The 12,002-nt window shown below is 30.8% G+C and overlaps 1 protein-coding gene and 1 long non-coding RNA gene across 2 annotated transcripts; one reads left to right on the top strand and one right to left on the bottom strand.

Annotated features, from left to right (window-relative positions):
- Nucleotides 1-363: 363 nt before the first annotated feature.
- LOC146950211 (transcription factor TGA9-like) lies at nt 364-7,584 on the bottom strand. The gene is made up of 13 exons (XM_085746146.1): nt 7,321-7,584; nt 7,074-7,214; nt 6,882-6,970; nt 6,429-6,508; nt 5,951-6,196; nt 5,125-5,169; nt 4,970-5,029; nt 4,793-4,870; nt 4,648-4,696; nt 3,314-3,585; nt 2,073-2,294; nt 970-1,112; nt 364-659 (listed from the first exon to the last, which is right to left on the bottom strand). The coding sequence occupies exons 2-13, from the start codon at nt 7,181-7,183 to the stop codon at nt 572-574; spliced, it is 1,482 nt and encodes a 493-aa protein (XP_085602272.1). The 5' UTR covers nt 7,184-7,214; nt 7,321-7,584; the 3' UTR covers nt 364-571.
- Nucleotides 7,585-9,077: 1,493 nt separating this feature from the next.
- On the top strand, nt 9,078-12,002 carry LOC146950210 (uncharacterized). The gene is made up of 2 exons (XR_015027463.1): nt 9,078-10,465; nt 10,552-12,002. It is a non-coding gene; the product is annotated as an uncharacterized LOC146950210 (long non-coding RNA).

The following is a 12,002-nucleotide window of genomic DNA, read 5'->3' as shown; positions in this document are numbered from 1 at the left end:
ATTTTCGTCAATAATTTAATTTTTTTTCAAGTAATATATTTTCCAATATAATATTAATTACTATAAAATGATACACCTTAGTCAAGAGAATATAAGCAAATAGCTAGATAGGATCTAAACATGCACTGGTCCAAACTAAAGGGACCCTAGGAGACATGATTATCAATTTTTTTGGATACTTTCTCTAGCAGTGATTTTGCACTATAATATCATCAAAAAGTGTTAAGAATATTTCTAAAGCTTTATACTATTGATTAAAATTACTGCAAGATACACTTTAGTTAATAGAAAAGAAGCAAATTTTGGAGATATCAATATTAATTTTTTGGATACTTTAACTATATATCGCAGGCACCTTTTCAATTTTCATAAACTGTTTTTCTATTTCTCTTTAGCTAAAGTTGGAGCTTCCTCATCATGCACATAAAGCTCAATTTACATTTACAATAAACATAAAGGCACCAGAACAGATGATTAAAAAGTAAAATAAATAAATAATTTTTCCTAGATAACAACTGACATTTTCTAAAGCAGCCCAACAAGAACCACTTGTAGGACTTTAATACATCTATCAGAAATTTGTGAAATGATTCTGAGAAGGTTGAACCATTTGCATATCCGAGGTTGTTTGGCATGAGTTATCATCACTGATCATGTTCCTGTTTGAATATAACAAAATAAATTGATCATACATAAATTACTCAAAAAATAAATAAATTTCTAATTAAAGATAAAGAAAAATGGTTAGTTGATGAAAAATTGAGCATAATTTTTTTATAAGCAAAATTATAACACCATTTGGCACATGAAAAATATCATTTAAACATAATTTAATGAAATTAAAAGTACTATCTATCTTAGTAAAATTAAATCAAAGACCATAATTAAAATGTATTTCAACCTACAAACATGCATGAAATTAATTACCAACTAAATGTAAATATATAATTTAGAATATATTTAACTTACTCTCGTGGTCTTGATGCCCAAAGAGAACTAAGAGCTCTAAGTCGTCCATAGTATTCTCCAATAACAAGAAAAGAGCGTGCCGCTTGACGAAGTGTGAGTAATCGACATAATTGGTGAAGAGTTTGTTGCCTCAAGTTATCAGCCTTCAATTGAAAAATATGAATGAATATGAGACTTCATAGTTCATAGATAAGCAATAAGCCAATAAGGGAAAATAGTTGAAACTAAAATATAAAATAATTTTATGAGCAACTTCTTAAAAATTTAACTAATCACTGACATGTAAAATTCCTATACTAGCTACTGCTTTATTAGTAAATGTTAATAATAAGTTAGTGATTATGTTAGTTTTTAGGGTTGATTCCTAAAAGACAAAGCTCTTTCAGTATCATTTACCTCAAGAAATGAGTTAACTACTTAATTAACTAGAAAACATTCAAGAAAATGTCTTTAATTTTAAACTAAGCAAGATAACCATCACTTTCTAAAACCAACTTTTGAATGAAACATTTTAAGATGGAAATATTACATCAACCTTATGACCTAACTTTTGAGCAACATGATGGAACATTTGTAGCAAAGCAAATTCATATATTAAACTAAAGCACTATGAGTTAGCAACATAATTGGAAAGATTGACGTGACAACCAAAGTAGTGGAGGTAATTTAATTAAGATCAACATATCTAGTTACTAGTATTATTATATATACAAATGCAAAAAAGTCGTCATAAATAAATAAACAAGTCAAAAGCAAATGTCAATAAGAATTAATGATGCAAGACAAAGTAAAAGAAAGTTAGACACCCTTAAATTCAATCAAGATCGGGTTAATTTAGTATTTTAGTACCAGATAATAAAATGTTAGGTAGGATATAACAACGTACATTTGTGGTTTAATATATGCATGCAGCCACATAGATCACAAGGAAATAATGGGATAAAAAACAATATTTTTCCTTGATTCAAATTGCAAAAAAGAAAGCAATATTCAAACTATATGTGGAAAAAATTGACAAATAACAAATGTTACGAATAAATAAGATAAAAAACTCAAATAAAATCGTCAATAACAATGTATACGATTTAAATTCTATTATGTACCTGACGAAGAAAACCTTCAAGATTGGCAAGCTTGCCTATGGCAACAACCATTTGTTGAACACCATCAACAAGGGGTCCTCCAGCAATGGTGTCAACAAGAGACTGTTGCAACTGGTCAAGTCCTTGTGAGAGAGCTTCCTCTGCTTGCTGTGAAGAATGCCTCAGTCCATACATCCCCATTATCTGCTGCTCTGCTAGTGGCTCCAATTGTTGGATCAACATCTGAGATCACCAAATTATCAACATTAGCATATTAATATTAACCTTAATGCAAATTAGTGTGTACTATTACTGTCTGTACATGCAATAATTTACTGTTACATTAGAACAGAAGTTCGTACTGCCACACAACTGACATATGACAACTTATGAGAAAGTGACGTTGTGGAACGCTACTTATTTATTTAAGTTAAATGAATTTTTTAGTCCTATTTATGTCTAAACGTAACCACAAGCTCTTTCTTCACCATAAAAAAAAAACTCACAAGCTATTTTTTTAAAAAAATTACATTATTTTAAGTATAAATTTAATCTTAAATTATTAGATATTAAATAAGTGTTAGAAAAACCATCTTATACACCCCAATATGACACTCACTTTTTTATTACGAGTGAAACCAGTGTGAATCTCATGACTTATGTGAAACCGACATTGATTTCATTCATTAAATAAAAGAGTGTGTATTATAAAGGGGTTAAAAAATAGTGTTTCTAGCACTCTATATATAAGAAATGATATGTAAGTATATAATGAACACATTTATATGATTTTTTTATTAGAAATGTCTATATATGAATAAAATGTATATAAAGCCCGTTTGTTACAATTTATTTTGTAAAACACACACATATATGTATGTATGTATATGTATATAGTAAATAATAATTTTTAGAAATGTCCATCCTTTGTTACAAGTTGTTAAAAAAAATGAGCAAATGAAAATAGTCTAAAACTATTTCAAATGAGAAGTTGGTTTAATAACTTATCTTTAAAATTATTTTCTACAAGTGATTATCTAAAAAAATGATTTCCATTTTAATAAACAAACATCTTTGACTTTCTTACAAAATCTCTAAATATTATTCTCTAAAGATTGAACATCAAAACATTTTTTTTAATAATATGAAACAAACAAACCCATAATATAATTCCTTTATTACGAAGTTTCACATTACATACTCTTATGATTATACCAAATTACAAATTAATTATGGAATGAAAAGTATTGTACTGTACTAACCATGATAATTTCAGAGGGTCTAAAACCACCAATCCAAAGAAAGCAACGTTCAGCTTGAGAAGTCCACATGCCATTGATAAGATGAAACACGTCTGATTTAGCAGTGACACCTTTGAGTCTAAATATTTGATCATAATGACACAAATATCCATCCACCATTACTCTCATTTCATTATCTGTTAACGCCGCTTGCAATCCGTTTCTTAACTCCGTTAATAAACGGTTGTCTTCTTCTAGCCATCTTCCATATTCCATGTCAAACATTGCACCTCCTACAATTTATTAATACAATAAATATATCATATTAATTGTGATGAGTTTGGTTTCATATTTAATTAAAAAAATATTTTACATTTTGATATTATGTCGGTTGTTTTGGTGACTAGCTAGTGCAATAATGTGGCAAGGAATGAACCAAATTTAATTTCTTGTGATTAAACAAAATGGATTATTCATACTACGTAATGCGTTTCCTTTTCTTAAAGTGCATTTTTTGTGCATGATTATTTATTTAATTATAACTCCTTTTTTTTTCCTTTCAAAAGTTGTATTATTATTACTAAAAAGAAGTGGAAATGAGCAGTATCATAATGGAATAATTATTCTACGAAAAGCCAAAGTATATATAAAGGAGACTATGCCCTCTACGAGATTTTAGGTGCTCTTTTCAAATTAAGAAAATGATGTTTTGTTTGCTATTTAAATATGATCTTTTTATTTGTTTTTTTGTTTGACAACTTATATTTTCTTTTTGTAAACCAAAAAATAATTTGAAACAATGATCTTTAAAAACTCATTTCTGATAAAAAAATCAAAGCAAGATTAGTTGAAAACATATTATTTCAAAGCAAAAGATGTATATCTAGCTAATAATTAAAAATGTAATCTTCATCGCATTATTATAGTGCCCCTAAAGATAGAGAGCCAAATTAATCCAAGCTGCAAAAGAAATATTCAAGTGGCACCCTTTGAAAGCAGCTTTTATATATAGTTTATACATGATAGAAAAGGACATAGTTTTGAATATTAGAGTTTATATATTTTAAAAAAGGTCATACTTTTGAACATAAACATTGGCATATTGGATATTTTTATAATTCAAACACACGAGTTATTTATTCATAGATTTCGGTCAGATTCAGAGACTTCTCTACGTTTTGAAATGAGCACCCATAAGATCAAGTTTTGACTTTTACTTGTCATTTTTAAAAAAAGTTACATATACTTCTAAAAATAATAAATTACTAGTAAATGATGGTAAGTTTCTGAATGTGACAAATTAGAAAATACACTAAATTTCAAAATGACCCCAAAAAAATGTAAACTAAACTCACCAGAGCTTATATTTCCTCCAACACCTCCACTCCAATCCATGAACATACCCTTTTCAATTAAAAGTTAAAATCTTAATTAGTTAAAGTAAAAATAATAATAATAAAAATAAACTATATATTATACAACAATATTTGACTTTAGTACCTGAGAGCGTGCTCTTTGAATGTCTTGTTCCAATTGTGTAAGCTTTAATCTACTTGACTCAAGTTGCTGCACATAAGCCTGTAAAAAAAATGCAATGAGTTTCACTATTTTCATTTTTTACATTCTATTTTTTACAACTATTGTGTATCTATATCTATATGTATAGGACACACAAACCTTTTTCCTTAGACGACTTTTCCTTGCAGCCTCCCTGTTTTGTGCTAAACGTCTCAATGTCTAAAACAAGTACAAATTTTACCTTAGCATATAAAACATCAACATAACAAAAAAAAGACATAAAAATGAACATTTGTACTTAAAAATATAAACACCTTTGCATCAAGTGGCTTATCTGATGTTGAACCAGCTCCTTTTTTCTACAACAAAAAAAATATCCATATATAAGTTTTATTTAATTAAAAGCAAAACAGAAAGATATACACAAATTTCAAGTGTAGAACAAAAATGTGCACATAAAAATGGTTAAGCAAATGAGTGAGGGAAAAAAAAGAAAATTTGTTAAGCATATAACTTGATAATTTTTTTGAGCTATATCAAAAAGATGCTACACTTTTAATTCAACCAAGAACAAAAAGATGGCATGATAATATTAGAGTGTGCTCACTGAATTTTGAGAACGTTGAAGTCCATTTGACCATTTCTCAGTAGGAATGCAATCATCTTCAATGTGATAAGGGTAGCAAAATGGATCATTTTCAGCCATTTTTTGTGAACTGTTTCTTTAAACTTGTGTTAGAGAAACACAAGTTTTCAGTTTCGCTATATCAAGTGAAGAGTGTGTGAGAGTGAGTCACTTTTTAATGTGAAAAAAACTTTGATAAGTACTCAAAAGATTCTCAATTTGTTTTTTTGTTAGTACAACATAATAGTAGTATCCTATCCTTCACTCTCTCTCTCTCTATCATGTTTTCATGTCAGAAAATCGTTCAGGAATCAGGAAAACTCTCTGTTGTTTTGATTTTCTGAAATCTGTTGGGATCTGTGCTGTTTTTACGTGACCAAGAAGATAGTACAAATTCAAAACAGTAAATAAATAAAGAAAGACCAAAATTTCCCTTAGTTTATGGGATATGGAAAGAGATAACTAAGTGATTTAACACTTTAACTGTATAAGTGAATATTTTTTTTACTATTAACCTTTTCTTTGGCTGCTGCTGATATTTGATTCTGTGATGAAGAGGCTGTTCTTATAGCAGCAGAAGCATCATTTGATATTATTATCTTCTGTTGTTGTAGCTGAAGATTCTGCTGATCCATATTATTATGATCTGATGAAAAAGAAGATGCTTTTTTACTTAAGGGTGATTCTTGCTCAAAAGGGTTCTCATTTTTGCTTGATAGTGCTGAATCACTGCTTTCACCTCCTGATTTGTTACCACCTCCCTGTATTTCCAAATTCAGATCATTAGTATAGTCAAATAATTTAATCGGCTCATATCGTTGCATGCATTATTTTAAACGAATCGATACGACAAGGGCTGAACAAACATATGAATGAAGTGACAATATGACAAAAAAAAACATGCATTCTATTTGAAATTGAATTGAACAATGTATAAGAAGCATCTATGATAAGCATAATTAAAATAGATTGGTCAAAGATAGAGAGTATTACTACTGTTGAGGTTTGATGGAATCTCATTGGCCAAGAAGGGAACATTTCCAGTGTAGCAGCAGGTCTGGATGTGAAAAAAGCTGCAAAGAATCATCAAAGAAAAAATCTGAGAGGATCAACCAAAATAAAAGGCTTTAAATTTTTTACCAAAATAATTGTAAAAGGTATTGAAGAAAAGAAGAACCTAATCTATTAACTTTATATTTCAGCAGTTATGGAGTCAGTAAAAATCATGCAAAAGGGTAGTGAGGTTTCCAAGTTTGTAACCCCACACCTTCCCATGTCTATTGCCTCAGAATCATTATGGTATTGGAAATGGTAACTATGCACTCTTTAGACATATTCAAACCTTTGCTTTTTTTCTTTCTTTCCCTCTACTTTTAGAAAGAGTTGGTTATGCTTATCTAAGGTCAGAAAATAAAGTGGTATTTGATAGAAAAAAGCAAAACTTACATGCTTTTGTTTCATCATTTCCATTCTTAACTCCTTGCAAAACAATTGTTTCTTCTAGCTCCCCAAAATCAAAACCAGATTCTTCATTCCTAACAAACAAACAAAAACATTATACTAAATTAAATACTATACAAACCAAAATGAATAAAACAGTACTACTTCCTTATTTATAATTTATTGAAGAATTAATACATTAAACTTGATGAAGGATTATTAATCCTATGATGAATTCCATAAGGGACATGATGAGTTGAATGTCCTGTCTCAGAAAAATCAAGTTCTCCTATTCTTTGGCTCGCCATGCATAAATATTCTTTAGACCATTCTCATATCCTATAAAGCAAAATTCAATTTACATTTACATAAACAAACAAAATATAATCATATGGTATATATATAGTTTGTGCATACTTATATATGATGTCATGTGTGTAATTACCTTATAAGAATGATCAATAATTAGAATTGTATGAAGAGAAGCAAAGAAAGATCAAAGCTTATTGTTGTCAAAGTAATAATATCTAATATAATCTAAAGTTGTAGGCTGTGACAGAAAGAGGGTTCAGTCTTTTTCTTCAGATATGATCCTCTTTGCAACTTTCTATCTTTTATAAGGAGGGTGTCTATATCAATTTCTTTTCTCCTTCTCTATGAAGAAACCTTATTGATTAGTTTGTTTCAAACACTGTCCTTAGTTGAATATATTGAATTAAGAAAAAACTCACACAATATATTGTCCCAGAAAAAAATGTCTCAGGCTTATTTTTTGGACTTGTGGGGTTCAAAGGTGGCTCAAATAAAATGAATTTTTTTGAATAAAACAAAAAAAGAATTATTTATTATTTTATTATTTATTTTAAAATTGAACAGGTGGGGCCTATTGCAGGAACCCACTAGAATCATTGACTCCTACTCCACTCTTCTATCTCTCTTGTAACCGCCTGAATTTTCTTATTGGTTCTTTTTTGTGGGGCAATATGTATGTACTTGTAAGAAATCAAATAAAACAAAGTATAGTAAAAATTAAGAACTCATGCATTTTTTGATCTTGGCAATGGGAACACAATAAATTCAGTATGAGTTCAAGTTGAGTTTTCTTTCTTATTGAAGTTGGCAAAAAATAGAAAGATAAAGTTGATTTTGTTACACATAGAAACAAAATATTTAGGCTCATACCGTTTCAACCAAAACATTATATACTACTAGAATATAATATACATAACATAACCACTTTGTGTATTTAATCTTAGCTCTGAGATGGATTTGTTTGGTATTATCCCCTTTGTTGATGGGTCAACATCCACTCTCTGTCTTCACCTAAACCATGCCACGTTAAGATTCGTTTCTCCTTATAGTAATGGAAATCTTGTTGCAGATAGCAATATGTAGTACATAGAGTAAGGGTAATCATAAAATACAAATACTTAGCAATTTCATTTCATTTTCATTTATTAACCTAATGTAGTTTGTATATGACTATTTTGATCCTAGTTAACATTCCAAACCTTATTTAGTACTGCTATATATATATATATATATATATATATATATATTATTCTAGTTACTAAATTTGTCCAATTTTTTTATGTCTAATTCTTTAAATTTATCCTATTAACGAAGAGTGATTTTGTTAAGCAAGTCATAATTTTCTTTCTCATACCTAATTAGTTATATTTTTTTAAATTCGCACATCTATTAAAATGACATATTTTGAGATGGTAGAAGTTATTTTTAACATCAAAATTTTATTAAATGAAGGAGAAAAGTACAAAGAACACTTAACCCATTTGCTATTTATTAATTTTTCTTTACTACAATTCTTTTAATCTATCCTATTAATCATGAGTGAGTCATAATTACTATTTCTCATACAAAGTTAATTACATTTTTTAAATTTGTATCACATATATTTTGAGACGGTAGAAGTATTCTTTAACCACCAAATCTTTCAAACTTTAAACTAGCCGATTTAGATGCTATGACATATAAATTATGAATGTCAAAGTTGATTATTTCCTCAATTTCAAAGTCTATCGATATATTGTAACCAAAAAAAGTCTATCAGTATAAATTATAATTTTTTGGACCAATATTATTGACCCCATAAAAATGTGTACATATACCAAGGCATATAAAGAAAGGACAGACAGAAAGAGTAGAAGGATAAAGGAGACTTTTTATGTAATGGACCCATGATCCATATCATAAAGTAAAAAACAATATTTTATACTTGTGGTCATCTAATACCTATTGCAGGTGTAATATGCCTCCTACCAATTATTCCTTTATGATGCCAATCATTGGTCTTAAAATATATGGTTAGGCTCAAAATATATGAACACTCCAATGGGTTAGGTCAATATATTTTTTAAAGTACATATTTTTATTTGCATAAATAATATACATGAATATATACCTTTGTCCCCAATATACCTTACAACTTCTTATTGATGTGGGGGTGCCTTTGAGAAGATTTTATAGCTTTAGACAATATTAGGTCATTCCTTGAATGTTTCACTCCCTTGAGCCGTAATTCTTTGAGGTCTCTTGTTTTACCTGTCTAGAATGGTTGATTGGTCTGAATCAAATCACAATTAATTATTCTTTTGTTGATTATGTTAAACTTATTATGTTAAGTCATCACGTGTCGACAAAGTGTGTAACTAAAATTGCAATTTTTTGTTTAATTTTTTTACTAGGGTGGTCATAGGTAGACCAGTTTGCATCTTGGTCTAAATTTGCATGGAGAGTAACGTTGATCAGTTGTGAGTTGTGACCATTTTTTATAGGTGAACGGTCATTTGCAGATCAAGCAGAGATGTCATGCATAGTTGTTTTTCTTAAAGGATGTCACGTATAGGAATTAACATTGCATTAACAATTCATATTTATTGACAAAAATCAATGATTGGCAATGGACCCATGATGCCAGGAGGAAATGTAATTTGTACTAGTATTGGTCACACTTCTTATTAGTGGGAATTTGACAAATTCCCTCACTCAAACCTATTAAATCAGTCGTTAAATATCAGTAAGTTAATTATATGATTAGCATAAGAGGGGTTCAAAGACTAGCTGCAACGCTTCTACATTAGACACATCTTGTTCAGGCTTAAGATGTTCATGACTACCTATAGAAACAAGTTGGTTTTTGTTTAAAGTGGACGGGAAAAAAATGTAGTTTAAAGTGGAGAAAAAAAAAGTGCAAATACCTTTATAAACGCGCTTTAGATTTGGGCATCATCCCTTTACCCTAATTTTTTATTCTAGACAAAAATTGGTTTTTGCTTTAAAGTGGAGGCGCTTTTATCAACAGTATTTGCAAAAGAAAAGCAGGTTAAAACCTCATAAGCGTATGATTCACTGCGACATGACTCTTCATTGATGCAGGTAGATCATACTAGCATGTGGACGCCTTGTTGGGACTTATTTGTAATAGTGGAATGAAGATCTAGAGGATTGTGCTTCATCCCGGTTTAGAACAGTAGCCCCAAGTCATTGACTTTTGGCTTGAGACGAGGTCTTTGTAGCATTCAAATATTCGAAGTAACCTTCATACTATTTTCCGGTGCTAACAGAATGAGGTGAGTCTTGATCCGGATGATATTAATCTTCGAATGTCCCGGGTTTAACATGGAGGTTACAAATGATGTGACCTTTTTTTTTCCAGCAATGTCTCGAGATTTGTGTGTGACGATTGTGCTTCTAAATCCACGTTCTTTGAGTTGCCCTTTGGTTGATGCATGTGACTTCTTTAGGTGAGGAATTGGATGCTGATGGAACAATTGAGGAGATGTCCATGCGTATCTCGAGGAGATCTTACCTGTTGGTGATTGTGGAACGTCAAGTATTTCAGGGGCGGTACTATTTTGAATTTTTGATTACATTTTTAATCTCCTTTATCTCCAATTTGTTGTTCGTTTTGACATCTTATTTCTTTCTTGGCAGTCAGTTACCCCTTAGTAGTCCGGGTACGTTCACTGTAATTGTTTTGAATTAGATTCAAAGTCTTATGTGAAATAAATGGAAGGACTTAACCTGAAGTTGCAAGACGTTTTCTACTGGTTCTGAGGAATACCAATTGGTCTTGGAGGAGCTTTCAAGTCATAACTCGTTATCCTTCTCCTGGTGAGAGAAACCTTTAAGTGTCGACTCCTTACCTTCTAAGAGGGGGAAAGTAGCGTCGACTCCACACCCGATTGAGTTCAAGTATCTTCTGAACAAGGGTTATGCCGAGAATGAGATGTGTTAGTTTAGTGAGTATTTGAGGAATGTTTGTTAAAATTTTAAGCTATCATGAATTGTTTTCAATATTTTTGATTCTTCTTTTCCTTTTTTTCAGGTAGAATGACGAGCTTTGACTTCTTTATGTGGCTGAAGGCCAACAACCAGGTTCCTCTACATGTGGTGACGAGTTTAGGAAAGTTAATCCTTGCCTCATGCTTTGGTTCTGAAACATTTCCTGGCCTCCAAGGTTCGTAAAGAGAGACCAATGTTGTCTCTGGTGATTCTGCTTTAAAAAATATGTAGTATCACACTCTTCGGTTGGTCAAAGTTCTAGGTCTGGTCTAGAAGGAGTCCTCCGAAAAGTATTTTCTCTTGACCTGCTTTCCTTTGAGGAAATGAAGGTTGCCGTTTCTCCTTATGAGTGACATTACTTCTCTACAATAGTCACATCGAAAAAGAAAGGCATATGTGCTAAAGAGTTCCCTTCCTTTATGAAGGTTGCCGCCTTACTTTGTACTTCGCTCCACATTGAAGTACCTCCAAATGATGATGTCCAGATTCTATGAGAAGAGGTGGTCAACTTAGAGCTTTGCCTAAAGGAGAGCAACACAAGAAAGACTGTGTTAACCAAGGGGCTGGAGGCATCTAAGGGAAAAGTAAAGGAGTTGGAGGTTGAAATCCGTCAGGTGGAGTTGGAGAATGGTGAGACTTTATCGGCGTAACCCTAAGAGGTAGATTCTCTACGTACAAGCCTTGTAGAGGAAAATAGTTCTGCTTAGTTCAACTAGAGGCAAACAAGATAAAGAGAGTAGATGAACAAACACACACACACATATTGTTTCCAAATCAGTCCTAATTGACCAACGCTCACAGAAAGAGAAGCTTTTCGATCCA

The sequence above is a fragment of the Medicago sativa genome, chromosome 2 (genome assembly GCF_051527215.1).
Source record: "Medicago sativa cultivar Bolivia chromosome 2, Bolivia_mono, whole genome shotgun sequence".
In the NCBI taxonomy this organism is placed as follows: Eukaryota; Viridiplantae; Streptophyta; class Magnoliopsida; order Fabales; family Fabaceae; genus Medicago; species Medicago sativa.
The sequence above is the reverse complement of the archived record's forward strand: the minus strand, read 5'-3'. Positions and strand labels throughout refer to the sequence as shown.